At 38.8% G+C, this 16,931-nt stretch overlaps 1 protein-coding gene across 9 annotated transcripts in view; it reads left to right on the top strand.

The window, feature by feature from the left end:
- LOC112203295 (receptor-like protein EIX2) overlaps nucleotides 1-15,685 on the top strand; it is a 72,121-nt gene extending 56,436 nt beyond the window's left edge. The window contains exons 1-11 of one of the 9 annotated variants that reach the window (XM_040506488.1): nucleotides 266-3,544; nucleotides 3,799-4,032; nucleotides 5,557-5,702; nucleotides 6,192-6,520; nucleotides 6,851-6,970; nucleotides 7,063-7,252; nucleotides 7,375-7,472; nucleotides 7,984-8,578; nucleotides 9,990-10,229; nucleotides 10,617-10,763; nucleotides 11,170-11,647. In XM_040506488.1, coding sequence (XP_040362422.1) covers nucleotides 394-3,390 — 2,997 coding nt within the window. In that variant the 5' untranslated portion in view covers nucleotides 266-393 and the 3' untranslated portion in view covers nucleotides 3,391-3,544; nucleotides 3,799-4,032; nucleotides 5,557-5,702; ... (6 more) ...; nucleotides 10,617-10,763; nucleotides 11,170-11,647. The other 8 variants (XM_040506492.1, XM_040506491.1, XM_040506489.1 and 5 more) reach the window with 8 other exon arrangements.
- The last annotated feature ends 1,246 nt before the right edge of the window (nucleotides 15,686-16,931 follow it).

Raw genomic sequence — 16,931 nt, 5'->3', positions numbered from 1 at the left:
CGTGGATGGAAAGAAACAGAATTATTCCGGTTTATGAGTTCATTTGCGTTTATTAATAGAGTGGGAACAAAGAAAGTAAGTGAATCGATGAAAATCCACGGAGCTTTTAATAAGTAGTAAATAAACACACAATTGTTTCCCAATAAATATCTCAGTGGTTCCACCTTCAATTACAGAAATAAATTTACAAACTAGTAGTTGTTTGGTCTAATCATTGAAGTCCTTGTTGCTTAGGCACACACAGTCTCAGAAAGTACCTAAAAGACTGACTGGACTTGGAAACTTGTAAGACGGGGTCGTTGATGACTCTGGAATACCTGGACACCATTCATTTCAGACTTTTCGGTATTTAATGTTACTCGGTTTTAGATTTCTGTACATTTCTGTATAATCATGGATAGCTTCTGTGCAAACCTATTCAAGCCTACCAGCTATCGCTTCCTCGTCAAAAATGTTGCTCACTACTTGCTCTTTGTTATTCTGGCATCTTCATATCTGCACACTACTAAACTGTGTGTGGGAGATGGACTTCCGAGTGGTGTGAGATCATCATCATGCATCGAGGAAGAGAGACGAGCGCTTCTCAGCTTCAAAGGAGATGTTACTGATCGTTCCGGCAGGCTTTCTTCTTGGGTGGGTCAGGATTGCTGCCGCTGGAAAGGGATTTCGTGCAACAACCGTACAGGTCATGTTGCAAGGATGGACCTCCGAAACCCGAAGTATGATCACGGCTTCTACGGGGAGACTTCTTTGGGGGGTAAGATTAATCCTTCTTTGCTTATCTTGAAGAACTTACGTTACCTTGATCTAAGTGGAAACTATTTTTATGGACGTCAAATTCCTAACTTCTTTGGGAAGCTTCAAAGTTTGAGGTATCTCAATCTCTCATACAATTCATTTGTGGGAGAGATTCCCCCATCTCTTGGTAACCTCTCAAACTTGAACTATCTTGACCTCAGTACTAATAATGTTGATGATCTTTCTTCCAAAAATTTGAATTGGCTTTCTCACCTCTCTTCCCTAAAGTATCTCAATCTTGGAGGTGTGAACCTTAGCAGCACAGGAGTGAGTTGGCTACATGATGTCACCATGCTTCCTTCACTCTTAGAGTTGCATTTGTCTGATTGCCAAATTCAAAACCTTCCACACTCCCAGCTGCCGTCGGTGAACTTCACATCCCGCCTATCGGTTCTTGATATATCAGATAATCATATTAATTCTTCATTTCCCAGCTGGTTTTTTAATCTTACCAACCTCAAAAGACTTGATGCATCTTCCAATTTGTTCGGGCCCTTCCCTGTTGAATTTGCAAACCTCAAGTCTTTGGAAGACCTTGATTTGAGTGGAAATTTTCTCGGGGATAATAGATCTTTCGGTCAAATTCCCAAAGTCATTGGTACTTTGTGCAGCCTAAGGATATTAGATCTTAGGGGGAACTCATTCAATGGTAGTTTGGAAAATTTTTTGAATGGTTTCTCAAATGGTACAAGTTATAGATTAGGACTGCTGGAAAATCTGAAGGAACTTGACCTCAGTTTGAACCATTTTTTTGGTTCAATTCCACAATCTATTAGTAATTTATCATCCCTGGAAAAACTGGACATCTCGGATAATAATTTCAATGGGTCCATTCCTGAAAGTTTGGGACAACTCTCTCAGCTAGTTCACCTCGATCTATCTGAGAATTCGTTGGAAGGCAATCTAAATGAAGCCCATTTCCGAACTCTCACAAAGTTGGAGTCTTTTGCAGTCTGTAGCAAATACGGGTTCATGACTGGGTCCCTCATTTTTAACATGGCTCATGACTGGGTTCCTCCTTTCCAACTTAATTCAATCGACATTGCCGACTGCAGAGTAGGTCCTGCCTTTGGGGTATGGCTTCAGTCTCAAACTGAATTAACGGAAGTCACGCTTCGTAATACTTCAATCTCAGATTTCATACCAGAGGAATGGTTCTTGAAGATATCTTTCCAACTCACATGGCTGGATTTATCTAACAACCAAATTCGTGGAAAGCTTCCATTTCACATGACCTCCCCGTCCTTGGAGAATATAGATTTGAGTCGTAATCAATTTGAGGGCCCTCTTCCACATTGGTCTAGCGATGCTGCCAAATATCTCGATCTTCAAAGCAATTTATTTTCCGGGCCGATTCCCTCAAATTCTGATCAATTGTTGCCTAAATTGTGGGAATTGTATCTATCTGACAATCATCTGAATGGTAGTCTACCACCCTCTTTGTGCAACATGTCAAGTTTAAATACCCTTATGTTAAGAAGCAATCACTTGTCTGGAGAATTCCCACGAGCCTGGAGTCTGTGGCCATATTTACAAATTGTAGATGTCTCAGACAACAATTTGTCTGGCAATTTCTCCAGTTCAATGGGTGTTCCAAGCTTACTAATGGTATTGGATCTGAGCAAAAACAATTTCGGGGGTCAAATTCCTTCTTCTCTATTCCAAAACTGCAGCGAGTTGTGGAGTATTGATCTTGGAGGCAATAGATTTACTGGAAGCATACCTTTACAGACAGGATCAAATGTATCATCTGAATTGCATAGGCTAAGATTACGATCCAACTCTTTAAGCGGACATATCCCCAATCGATTGTGCTCTCTTCAATATCTTCATATCATAGACCTTGGCCACAACAACTTTTCAGGGACCATTCCCAAGTGTTTGTATAATCTGACTGCTTTGGCCTACCGTAATTACAGTAGGTACGGTTTTGAAAATTATCTTGAGACGGCCAGCTTGACATTGAAGGGACAAGAACTCGCATATAACACCACTCTGGATTTGGTGAAAAGCATTGATTTCTCATCAAACAACTTAGAAGGTGAAATCCCTGACGAAGTAAGCAGCCTCATTGGATTGGGCACGTTGAACTTGTCAAGAAATCAACTGACTGGAAACATTCCCTCAAAGATTGGAAACATGCAATTGCTGGAAACTCTTGATCTCTCACACAATCACCTCTCCGGGCATATTCCTCAGAGTTTATCTTCATTAACCCTTTTGGCTCACCTGAACTTGTCTTTCAACAACTTGTCCGGAAGAATTCCTTCAGGCAACCAACTTCAAACACTCAATGATTCATCCATTTACGAAGGCAATCCATCCTTGTGTGGGGTCCCTCTTTCAACTGTCTGCCCGGGAGATGGCCCTGACGATGGTGATCATAATGATGATGATAATGATGAGAATGGGAAGTTTGGTATCGTTGTTAGCGCTGTCCTCGGCTTCATCATAGGCTTCTGGAGTGTCTGTGGCACATTGGTTATGAAGAAATCATGGAGGTATGCCTATTTTCGATTCTTTGATGACATAAAGGAGAAGGCAGCATTAGCAATTGCATTGAGAGTGGCTCGTTGGCAAAGGAGGACTTGATTGGAAAAGGAAAATTAAAGAATAAAATGCACTGAAGGTGGTCTATATGGGGCATTTGTGGCTTTCTAGAAAGGGTACGTTGTGTCTCTTTTGGTTCAGGTGCTCTCCATGACACTGCCCTTTGGAGCTGTTTGTGGCGCTGGTGAAGATGACGGTCAGTATTGTTGGGGTTTGCTGTGTTCTCTTTATTGTTGTAATCAATAATTAAGTGTTTAATAGTGTCATGTAATCAATAATTAAGCATGTATCATGTGTCAAATTATTCAAGCAACTTTGATGCTAAATAATACCTTGCTGGAAGTGTGTATCCACGTTCGATGCATTTGAAACTTGTAAAAGGACTGTTTGTTTTCAGTAATCAATCCCTTTGCTTTGTTTGTTTTGCTGTCTTTATTTAATCCCAATCAGCTCCAGCTCCCACCTCTGCTCTCTCCACCGTCTACACCCCCCGCTCCCTAGCCCAATCCTACCTCTCCGACCAGGCCCACGCTACTTTTCTGGGTCGGACCCTCTCTCCACTTCCTCCATGTACCTCGCCGGCACCGATGGCCTCGGCCGCTAGAGCGACGTCGTATATGATGTCCTCCTGGCCCTCCCCGGATGCCGAACCCGGCCCGCCCGGCTTCAAACGCACCTCTGAAGGTTGGTGAGCTCTCATTCTACTGTAACTGTCTGTTGGGTGATTGAAAAGTTTGAATCTTTGATTGAATTTCATGGAAGATCATTGCTAAAGTTTTCGAATTTTCTAGTGTAAATTGATGTACAAGTTGTATCTTGAGTCTGTCTGCCATGATTAGCATTGGGATCATATCCCATCTTGAAGTACGTTGAAGATATTTGGAATAGTTACCTTTATCATGAAGGAAGATTTTTCAGTCAAAGATCTCAAACCTAAAATGGTGAAATATATTATGGCCAATCATGTCATCCCAAGTGCTTAGATTCACAGCTCTGTCTGAAGCATATTTAAGGACATTTTTGGTTGAGTGAATTGATGGATGTTCACTCATGATCATTGCTTAAGCAAAGAGCCCCCTAGGTCTCGAATTTTGAAAATCTGTTAGAATGTCTAGTTGTGTAGATCCCTCAACTAACATAAGAATATTATCTAAGGTTTGATGCACTCACCCTAGATTCTTTGGCTTTGAGTTTGCATGCATATTCACTAGGTCTGAGTTTTGAGATTCCTCTTGGATAGCCTGTCTGAAATACAATTCTGCATCAAAACTCATTGAAGGGCATTTATGTGATTTGGATATGCTCCTGCGTGTATCTTCAAGATGCTGTGGAGCTACCTTGAAGCTAAAGATCAACTGGCCAGATTGCTTGTAGGGTTCTACCGGTAGGCAAGTGGAGAAGGTGCTTGTACCTTTATGTGTTTGTCCTGTATGAGTTGGTTATTGGCTTATTGGTCATGTCAAGGCTATGGCAATGCATTGAGGATTGGAAGCTCCATTGGCAATTCATTAGTTGTTGATAATGATTGTGGAGTCGAGCCAGTTATTAAGTCAATCGTCTTTGTTTTTGTTTTGCCCAAAGTCTAACTTCTTTGTAGGCATATATTCCTTTGCTTCGCCTACATAATGTAAAAAGGGCTTCAATTTGATTACTATCTCTAGTGTGATAAAAAGAGTTTACTAGAGTATCTTTATTAAGCCTACATTCCATGGCATTGCATGATTATGATTCATTTGCCTGAAAATATAGGCTTATTCTATGTTAAGTAGGGCTTCCATCTGATGGTTAATCTACATACATACATGATTGTACGAGTGTTCTGTACTGTTTAATCCTCAGCGCTTTGGATAGGCTAAGTGTGAAGTAAGCGACTTCTTTTGTTAAATGAATTTGATTCCAGTTGTATATGATTGGCCTTCCAGATCTGAGTTGTTTTATATGATTTACTATGAAAGTGATCCTAAGAGAGTATACTGAATTTGAGTTTCAACATGTTTAAACAGTTGCAACACTTTTTAGTTCTCATCATATTATTCATGAAACTGTCAGCACATGAAGTGCTGCTTTATCTATCCACATTTGTTACTCTGATGGTAGACATTTGGCCAGAAATGGTTCTGTTTGACTACTTGTTCATATTTCTGAATCATTCAGAACTTAATGACGATTGCTCTCATGTTTATGTTTTGTGGTTTTTTCATGTTGTAGTATTATATGAAGATTGGGAATGTAAGTATGGTGCACAATGCAGATTCCATCACCCGATTGATAGGCCAGCAGTGGCGTTGTCAACAACAAAGCTATCTCAACAAGAAAATGTGAAGCTAACGCTTGCTGGACTACCTAGGAGGGAGGTATGGATGGTGGAGCTATTCTCTGTTGGGACTATCCCAAGTCTTTTTATCAGTAGGGTTCACCTGTCCTTGTTTTAAGCAGGGTACCATTATCTTCGAAAAGCTTGAAAAGCATATGACTATCCCAAGTCTTTTTATCAGAAGGGTTCACCTGTCCTTGTTTTAAGCAGGGTACCATTATCTTCGAAAAGCTTGAAAAGCATATGGCTATTCTTCATAAGAATGATTGAATTATGCTAAGTCTTTACATTAGTAGTTTCAGATTGCAATTTATCTTGTGAAGCAATGATAACTATGAATATACTGTTTGCAGTAGTGATTGGAAAAATTGAAATGTTAAAGACCTTTTTTTCCAGTGAGAAGTGACTGCATTTTCTGTTGCATTTTACCATATCTATTCTTTCTGTTGAAATCTCATTTTATATTCCATCCAGGCATTATCTATCCTATACATGTAAAACCATTTAACATGGCTGGAACTTTTTGCAGGGTGCCGTTATCTGTGTGTATTACCTTAAAACCGGCACATGCAAGTATGGTGCAACCTGCAGATTTGACCACCCATCTCCTGTTTAAGTTGTAGCAATGGCAGCTTCACAAGCAAAATCTATTTCTACTGGAGGGAAAGCATAAGCAGCTGAATCCACACAGGAACAGCAGCAGTAGGTCCCTAGCTAGAATGAAGAAGTGATGAGGCCTCGAAGGAGGTCTATGGCAAAAGTATTGCCATCTGCAATCATGGTTTATAAATTCCCCAATCAGCCATTCTTTATGCTCTGCGTATAAGGTGCAAGTGTTGACCGATTCGATAACATGAGGTATTTCGTTCTCCTGTATTGAGTCTCCGCATGTGCTTTGTGAGTATCAGACTGATGAGTTCCCATGCTATGGTTTTATGAAAGTTTGCTCACTGTCCTCTGCTTCTTCCTTCTATGGTGATATGTTTTTCTTTTTTCTTTTTCTGTTGATGGCATAATCACCCTTATCCTGGCTTAGATTTATGGCTTGTTTCAGTGCTATTCCAGTGAAAAGAACAAATTTTAACCAAAATAAAAGGAAAAAAACAAGTTTCTCGTTGGGAGAGTTTTCAAAGTTTATTGCACTTTTTACTGGAGTTTAGTAGTTTGCCTAATCATACATATACACAGAACAAGACATTACCTTACATTGCCCAGTCAAATTCCCTCGATTCAAAAGACCAGTTTCCATTTTACATCGAGATTGACTCTGTACCGCCACCGCCACGTGCTCCTCCAACCCTGGATAAGGTCTGTTCTGTATTTGATTGCATTCTCTAAAAGTTGGTTTGGTGATTCTGACTAGTTAGTTAGATTCTTGTTTGGTTGAATCTGGGTTGCAGCAAAGAGAGGGTTCGGATTTGCAGACGCTGCTCCGGAGATTCTGGAAGAGAGGCGGTGCCGTACTGGTCCTCCGACGACAAGGTCCAGGTCAGGATGCAGCTGGGAGGAGTCTTCCTTCTCATCTCGCCACCACCGGGATCAGCGTCGGCTTCAATTTTCTGGGTCGGGACTTCCACAATGCCCTTGCCAGTCAGTTCCTCTCTGTCTCTCTCTAGTTTTGTTTAGTGCTCTGAATTGTGATGAAGTTGGAAACTTTACTGATTTTCTGTGGTGGGTTTTTGGTGGAACTTTGGAATGGTGATGATGTGAAGATAAGGACCAAGAGCAGTTCATGAAGCAACTGCTTTACTACCTGGGTGCCTTTGCTGGTGGAATTCCGGTGAGCACCAATCGCTGCTCTTTCGCTTAGGTATCAATACCTCTGCTTTATTTGTTTTGCTTATACTTCATTCCTCAGTAATCACCAAAAACAGAACCAACTCAGTAAGGGAAAAAAACACACGAAACTAATAGTAATAGTGATAATGCATAAATGCAGCGATATCTACAGTTAGGATTAGGTTACTGCTGATCACTAGAGTGTAATTCAACTGGCTTTTCCTTGTTCGGAACAATATTTTCTATGTAGTAAAGAAGGCATCATTTTTATTATTATATTTGTCTTGCAGTTATAGATATACTTGATGTATATTACCTTTTTGGGTTCACTGTCAACTTGTCTTGCAGTTATAGATATACTAGATGTATATTACCTTTTTGGGTTCATTGTCAACTTAGTCTGCAGTTTGATTGATTTCGGCCGCTACATTAGGGTTCAAGTGCTTATCGTCTATGTCTGATGCTTACCCTTTTGCCATTCTGTTAAACTGTGATCTTGTCTTATTGATGCATTTGTTCCCTATTTACAATATTCTCTGCAGATTTTTGTGTTGCGGAATTATGCAAGAGAAACTCTTTCTTTGAGGTGGAGATCTTGGATGGAGCGTTATTACATTGACCATTACCTGAGCAACCAAACATTTTACTGAATTCAATCCCAATCAATCATTGATAATCCAGATCAGCAAATTGTTGATGATCTAAGTTCTTTCACGGGGACAGCCCTGTCATTCTCTTTAACACTATTCAATGCTGTGATAGATCTCATATCATTCAGTAACATATTATTTGGTATCTATCCTCCGCTGTTTGTTGTTCTTCTAGTATATTCGATTGGTGTAACAGTGATCAGTTTCTTTATTGGAAGGATAAGTATCTGTAACTCATTTAGCAAAAATTTGTTCCCATCATTATGCAATGGTATCTCTGGCAATAAGGAATGATGCCAACTTGATTCGACTTTGTTCTCAGGGTTTGGTGACATTAAACTTCCTACAAGAGAAAAAGGAAGCAGATTTTCGTTATGGACTTGTGCACGTTCGAGAAAATGCTGAATCAATAGCTTTCTATAGTGGTGAAGACAATGAAATGCAACTTTTGCTGCAATGCTTCAAAAGTGCTTTTGAGAATCTAACTGTATGAACAATTTTTAAACTTCTTCTTGTTTCACTTTGCTATGCATGCAGTCTATGCCTTTACATTGAGGACTTTTTTTCTCTGACTCCTGAAATTTAGTTGATGCAATAATGTGTGTATTTGAGTAGTTACTTTAAACTGCAAGATTTTTTTGTCTTTTCCATTTTTCTGTTATTGTATTTACACTGTATGCTGGTCATTCCCTATTGCAGTTTACTGGTTGAAAGAATTATTGATGCTACATTTAATATCCACAAAGATTCTTGATTTTATTTTGCATCTTATATGATTGTTTGTCTCAAGTCAAAATTGGATTCACAAAATAACCGTTCCTATGTCAGTCTTCTTCTGAACACATCGAAAGTACTTGATCAGCTGTGGTTTATTTGCAGCTTTTTTTTTTTTTTGCCATGATCTTTTATTTCAATTAAGTAGTTCTACAGATGTAAAAGTTTCTGCACATTATGTTGTCCCTATTAGATGTGTATTAACCTCATATCCCTACATTACCTTGCAGCAATTGTTGATATATTCAAGAAATCCTGAGTTTTTCACTAGTGGATACCGCTATCTTATTCAAATTCTTCCTGCTGCTGTCGTTGCTCCTATGTACTTCTCTTAAAAAATTGAGTTTGGTGTCATTAATCAGTCAGTATCTGCTTTTAATCATATCCTGGGGAACTTCTCCCTTATCGTGTGCCAATTTCAGTCTATAAGCGCATTTTCAGCAGTAATTGATCGAGTTGGTACAGTGTCTGTATCCTTCTCTCCTCCTTTGCTATAGCTTCGGTGTGTCGTATATCTCTGAAGTCTGTCCAGATTGAACTTTATCAGGACACTGGCCAATTTGGTTGATGCACCAATGGGTCTTAAAATACAATTCCATTGGTAAATTTTTTACGATGAATGTTAGATGAGTCCTCAGATTCCAAGAAAGAGACTGACAAGAGTTGAAAAGACAGTATTTGTTATTCACTTTCTGTTCTTTCTTTCCCTGTCCTGGATTCATTCAGACATTGGATGCAGACACCACTTACACTGTTTCTTAATTTTTAGTTCGTTTGAAACAATCTTGCGTAATATTTCTATTAATCAGTAATGTAAAACTACATTATATTTGATATTTTCAGTATCTTCCACCCGAAACTCAGATGTAGCTTTTCTGTTGCATTTAACTCTAGAAGCCCTAAAACTATACTTTTGAAGTTAACTAGATTTGTTCCATCTTATACATATTACTTGAAATTTGTATTTTTTGTTTTTTCCGTCTAACCTATTATCCTCCTTCAGAAATTTACTTATGAACTGCAATATTGTTACTGCAATGCATACTGTACTGGTTCTACATAAGATCTGTTTAGTGTTTTCGTACTCAACTTTTTACCACCTAATAATTTTCAAACACATGCAGGTAAATTTGATGATTATTTGTATAGCAGCTCTTTGGGGATGGGCACTAGTTAACACTTCTTTTGATTTTTAACTAGTGTTCATTTGATTTTTTGTTTGTGGGTTTTTGGTGGAACTTTGGAATGGTGATGATGTGAAGATAAGGACCAGGAGCAATTCACGAAGCAACTGCTTTACTACCTGGGTGCCTTTGCTGGTGGAATTCCGGTGAGCACCAATCGCTGCTCTTTCGCCTAATTAGGTATCAATCCCTCTGCTTTATTTGTTTTGTTTATACTCCATTCCTCTGTAATCACCAAAAACAGAACCAACTCAGTAAGGAAAAAAACACGAAACGAAACTAATAGTAATAGTGATAGTGCATAAATGAAAGTGATCCTAAGAGAAAGTATAGTGAATTTGAGTTTCAACATGTTTAGCAGTTGCAACAATTGATAGTTCTCGTCATATTATTCATGAAACTGTCAGGACATGATGTGTTGCTTTATCCATCCACATTTGTTACTCTGATGGTAGACATTTGGCCAGAAATGATTTTGTTTGATCACTTGTTCATATTTCTGAATCATTAAGAACCTGATGATGATTGCTCTCATGTTTATGTATTGTGGTTTTTTTCATTTTGTAGTATTATATGAAGACTGGAGAATGTAAGTATGGTGCACAATGCAGATTCCATCACCCAATTGATAGGCCAGCAGTGGCATTGTCAACAACAAAGCCATCTCAACAAGAAAATGTGAAGCTAACGCTTGCTGGACTACCTAGGAGAGAGGTACAGATGGTGGAGCTATTCTCTGTTGGGACTATCCCAAGTCTTTTTATCAGTACGGTTCACCTGTCCTTGTTTTGAGCAGGGTACCATTATATTCCAAAAAGCTTGAAAAGCATATGGCTATTCTTCCTAAGAATGAGTGAATTCTTCTAAGTCTTTGCATTAGTAGTTTCAGATTGCCACTTATCTATTGAAACTATGATAACTATGAATATACTGTTTGCACAATAGTGATTGGAAAAAATGGAAATGTTAAGACCTTTATTTCCAGTGAGAAGTGACTGCATTTTCTGTAGCATTTAACCATCTCTCTTCTGAATGTTGAAATCTTATTTTATATTTCCATATAGGCATCATCTATCCTATACATGTAAGACCATTTAACAAGGGTGGAACTTTTTTACAGGGTGCCGTTATCTATGTGTATTACCTTAAAACCGGCGCTTGCAAGTATGGTGCAACCTGCAGATTTGACCACCCACCTCCTGGCGAAGTTGTAGCAATGGCAGCTTCACAAGGAAAATCTGATTCTACCGGAGGGAAAGCATAAGCAACTGAATGCACAAAGGAACAGCAGCAGTAGGTCCCTAGCTAGAATGAAGAAGTGATGAGGCCTCGAAGGAGGTCTATGGCAAAATTATTGCCATCTGCCATGGTCTATTTCAGTATTTTGTACTATGTTTCTGAGCCATCATGGTTTATAAATTGCCCAATCAGCCATTCTTTATGCTCTGCGTATAAGGTGCAAGTGTTGACCGATTGGATAACATGAGGTATTTTGTTCTCCTGTATTAAGTGAGTCTATGCATGTACTTTGTATCAGAGTGATGAGTTTCAGTGCTATGGTTTTATGAAAGTTTGCTCTTCCCTCTGCTTCTTCCTTCTATGACGATATTCACCCTTAAAAAACTTTTTTTCTTTTTTCTTTTTCTGTTGATTGCATAAAATAATCATCCTTATCCTGGGTTAGATTTATGACTAGTTTCAGTGCTATTCTGTAGTGAAAAGAACAAATTTTTACCAAAATAGAAGAGTTACTCGTTGGGAGAGTTTGCCAGAAGTTTATTGCACTTTTTCAGGAGTTTGGTAGTTTGCCTAATCATACATGTACACAGAACATGACATTACCTTACATTGCCCAATCAAATTCCCTCGATTCAATAGACCAGTTTCCATTTTACACCGAGATTGACGGCCGAAAGCTAAAATCAATGACAAATGTGAACATTACACCAAGATTGAGTGCCGAAACCTAAAATCAATGACAAAAGCTTGTTCACTTTTCCCTTTTTCTTGTAGTCTTTGGAACTTTTCTACGAATCCTGGAATGAGGATGAAAAGAAATAGAATTATTCCGGCTTGTGAGCTCATTTGGGTCTATTAATACAGTCGGAACAAAGAAAGTAAGTGAATCGATGAAAACTTGTAAAACGTGGTCGTTCACGACTTTGGAATAACACCATTCATTTCAGACTATTCACTTATACAGTACTTAAATGTTACTCGGTTTTAGATTTCTATACATTTCCACATGGATAGCTTCTGTGCAAACCAATTCAAGCCTTCCGGCTATCGCTTCCTCATCAACAATGTTGCTCATTACTTGCTCTTTCTTTTTCTCGCATCTACATCTCTGCAGACTACTAAACTGTGTTTGGGAGATGGACTTCCCAGTGGTGTGAGATCATCATCATGCATCCAGGAAGAGAGACGAGCGCTTCTCAGCTTCAAAGGAGATGTTACTGATCGTTCCGGCAGGCTTTCTTCTTGGGTGGGTCAGGATTGCTGTCAATGGAAAGGGATTTCATGCAACAACCGTACAGGTCACGTTGTAAAGATGGACCTCCGGAACCTGAATTATGATGAAGGCTTCTACTGGGAGACTTCTTTGGGGGGTAAGATTAATCCTTCTTTGCTTAGCTTTGAGAACTTATATTACCTTGATCTAAGCGGAAACGATTTTCAAGGACGTCGAATTCCTAACTTCTTTGGGAAGCTTCAAAGTTTGAGGTATCTCAATCTCTCATATAATTCATTTGTGGGAGAGATTCCCCCAGCTCTTGGTAACCTCTCAAACTTGAACTATCTTGACCTCAATTCTGTTTATCGCGGTCTTTCTTCCAAAAACTTGAATTGGCTTTCTCATCTCTCTTCCCTAAAGTACCTCAATCTTGGAGGTGTGAACCTTAGCAGCACAGGAGTAAGTTGGCTACATGATGTCAACATGCTTCCTTCACTCTTAGAGTTGCATTTGTCTGTTTGCCAAATTCAAAACCTTCCACACTACTCCCAGCTTCCGTCAGTGAACTTCACATCCCTATTGGTTCTTGATCTATCAGGGAATTCTATTAATTCTTCATTTCCCAGCTGGCTTTTTAATCTTACCAACCTCAAAAAACTTGATGTATCTAGCAACTGGTTCGCGGGTCACTTCCCTGTTGAAATTGCAAACCTCAAGTCTTTGGAAGACCTTCGTTCAAATAATGATTTTCTCCAAGGTCAAATTCCCAAAGTCATTGGTACTTTGTGCAGCCTAATTATATTAGATCTTTCGTCAAACTCGTTCAATGGTAGTTTGGAAAATGTTTTGAATGGCTTCTCAAACTGTACAAGTCATAGATTAGAGTCACTTGATTTATCTTACAATATTATGTTGGAAGGTGAATTGCCTGCCGCCTTGGGAATGCTAGAAAATCTTATGGAACTTCATCCAAGTGGAAACCAATTTTCTGGTTCAATTCCACAATCTATCGATAATTTATCATCCTTGGAAACACTTGACATCTCTGGTAATAATTTGACCGAGTCCATTCCTGAAAGTTTGGGACAACTTTCTCAGCTAGTTCACCTAGATCTATCTCAAAATTTGTGGGTAGGCAATATAACTGAAGCGCATTTCCGATCTCTCACAAAGTTGGAGTTCTTTGCAGTCAATACAGACCTACCTAGGTCCCTCATTTTTAACGTGGCTCATGACTGGGTTCCTCCTTTCCAGCTTGATTCCGTTGACATTGCCAACTGCAGAGCAGGTCCTGCCTTTGGGGTATGGCTTCAGTCTCAAACTGAATTAACGCATCTCAATCTCAGTAATACTGGAATCTCAGATTTCATACCAGAAGAGTGGTTCTTGAAGATTTCTTTCCAACTCACATCGCTGGATTTATCTAACAACCAAATTCGTGGAAGGCTTCCATTTCACATGAACTTCCCATCTTTGGAGTATATAGATTTGAGTCATAATCAATTTGAGGGCCCTCTCCCACATTGGTCTAGTGATGCTGCCGCCTATCTCGATCTTCAAAGCAATTTATTTTCGGGGCCAATTCCCTCAAATTATGGTCAACTGTTGCCTAACTTGCTAAAATTGTATCTATCTGACAATCATCTGAATGGTAGTATACCACCCTCTTTGTGCAACATGTCAGGTCTATATATCTTTATGTTAAGAAGTAATCACTTGTCTGGAGAATTACCTCCAGCATGGAGTCTTTGGCGAGATATATGGGTTGTAGATGTCTCAGACAACAATTTGTCTGGCAATATCCCCAGTTCAATGGGTGTTCCGAGCTCACTGTACGTATTGAATCTGAGGAACAACAATTTTGGGGGTCAGATTCCTTCTTCTCTCTTCCAAAACTGCAGCCACTTGCAGAGTATTGATCTTGGAGGCAATAGATTTACTGGAAGCATACCTTTACAGACAAGATCAATTGTATCATCTGAATTGTATATGCTCAGATTGCGATCCAACTCTTTAAGCGGACATATCCCCAATCGATTGTGCTCTCTTCAATCTCTTCATATCATAGACCTTGGCCACAACAAATTTTCAGGGACCATTCCCAAGTGTTTGTATAATCTGACTGCTTTGGCCTACGGTAATGACACTCGTACGTACTTTTTGTTAAATTATCTTGAGAAGACCAGCTTGACATTGAAGGGACAAGAACTCGTATATAACACCACTCTGAATTTGGTGAATACCATTGATTTCTCATCAAATAACTTAGAAGGTGTAATCCTTGAAGAAATAAGCAGTCTCATTGCATTGGGTACCTTGAACTTGTCAAGAAATCAGTTGAGTGGAAACATTCCTTTGAAGATTGGAAACTTGCGATGGCTGGAAACTCTTGATCTCTCACAAAATCACCTCTCCGGGCAGATTCCTCAAAGTTTCTCTTCATTAACCTCTTTGTCTCACTTGAACTTGTCTTTCAACAACTTGTCAGGCAGAATTCCTTCAGGCAACCAACTTCGAACACTCGATGATTCATCCATTTATGTTGGCAATCCATCCTTGTGTGGGGTTCCTCTTCCAACTGTCTGCCCGGGAGATGGCGCACTCGCACCAGCTGACCCTGACGATGGTGATCATAATGATGATGATACTGATGAGAATGGGAAGTTTGGTATCTATGTTAGCGCTGTCCTCGGCTTCATCATAGGCTTTTGGAGTGTTTGTGGCACATTGGTTATGAAGAAATCATGGAGGTATGCCTATTTTCGATTCTTTGATAACATACAGGAGAGGGCAGCATTAGCAATTGCATTGAGAGTGGCTCGTTGGCAAAGGAAGACTTGATTGGAAAGGAAAATTAAAGAATAAAATGCATTGAAGGTTGTCAATATGGGGCATTTGTGGCTTTCTAGACTGGGTACGTTGTCTCTCTTTTGGATTCTCTTTATTGTTGTAAGCCATATACAAATTTGCCCGTTTTGGTGCCTCAAATGTTGATGCAGTTTGGTGGAGAAATTTACCTTCTCCCTTTCTAGCAGAGTATGGTAGATGCTTGTATTCAAGAATTAATTATCGCTTCTCTTAGTTCATTTTTTCCCGTAGATTTATGTTTAGTATTTTGATCTTTTTATTGTATTTCCTTGTACTTATTATGTGTTGTTCCTTTGCAAGTTTTGAGTACGCATGACTTGTTGTTTTGTGTCATTTGGAAGTGGTTTTGGCCTAGTCCCCTTCCTTTTGTACCTTTCTTTTCTATTAATAAAATTTCGACTAAGGGCGAAGAGTTAGCCCTTAGTTCGCTTCCTTAATGAACCTAGAAATCTTTGTAACTGGGTTTTTTCTAAGATAATAACATCAGGGAATTTATCTGTGAATTGGATAACTCTGTCAATAGGGTGAATCTTAGATTGCTGGATATTGAATCCTAAGAACCAAATGCTGGTTTGGAATAACTTTACTTTAGAAGCGGATACAGCTAAGCCATTGAGTTTGACTATATTGAGAAATTGATTCAAGTGTTTCCAGTACTGGTCCATAGATTGAGAGAAAATAAGGACATCATCTATGTAAACTATACAAAATTTGCTAAATTGATTGAATATATCATTCATTATATTCTAAAATCACTAGGAGCATTCTTAAGACCGAATGGCATTACATTCCATTCATAATGACCAAAACGCGTTACAAAAGCAGTTTTATATTTGTCTTCTTCACTAATTTGTATTTGCCAAAAACCTGACTTCATGTCAAAGTTTGAAAAAATGATTGAATCATGTAATCTATATTAATGAGATACGTTTATTATGGATGGGATATCTTATCCATTCCAAGACACTATTTAATGACTTGTAATTAATTACTAGGCAAGGTGTACCTCTTTCTAATTCAGCATTCTTCTGAACATAAAAAGCAGGACAAGACCAAGGCGATTTACCTTTTTGGATAATTCCTTTATTAAGCAATTTTGCGATTTCTTTTTTGCAGAATTTCATACCTTCTTACATGTAGGAATTCTCGTGTCAGAAAGTCTGGAATGTAAGTTTCAAAGGTAGGCTCTAAGTTTAGATTTCAACACAGACTCTTCAAATACACTTTTGTCCAGTTTCCAAAAATTTGTTTAGATGAGTAGACTTTGTAGATTCCATTCAGTAAGTTCTAGTTCTAGATCCAGTCTTAATAAGATCCCCGATATAGTTAATGAAGAACAATTTGAATACCAGTCAAATGAAAATTTTGATTTCAAAATTGTCGAGCAAGTTTATGCTCTTAGTAAGCAACATAAAACTTGTCAATTATTTAGTCCAGAGTCCATCAAAAAACATAAAAAAGATAGCCACAATTTCCTACACATAGGACTAGTACAAATAGGTGTAAAACCTTGAACAAGGAGAGGCCTTAATGCCTCTATTCTTCTTTGTTTACGAGAT

The sequence above is a fragment of the Rosa chinensis genome, chromosome 5, assembly GCF_002994745.2.
Source record: "Rosa chinensis cultivar Old Blush chromosome 5, RchiOBHm-V2, whole genome shotgun sequence".
NCBI lineage: Eukaryota > Viridiplantae > Streptophyta > Magnoliopsida > Rosales > Rosaceae > Rosa > Rosa chinensis.
Note: the sequence above shows the minus strand (reverse complement) of the source record. Positions and strands in the feature narration are given on the sequence as shown.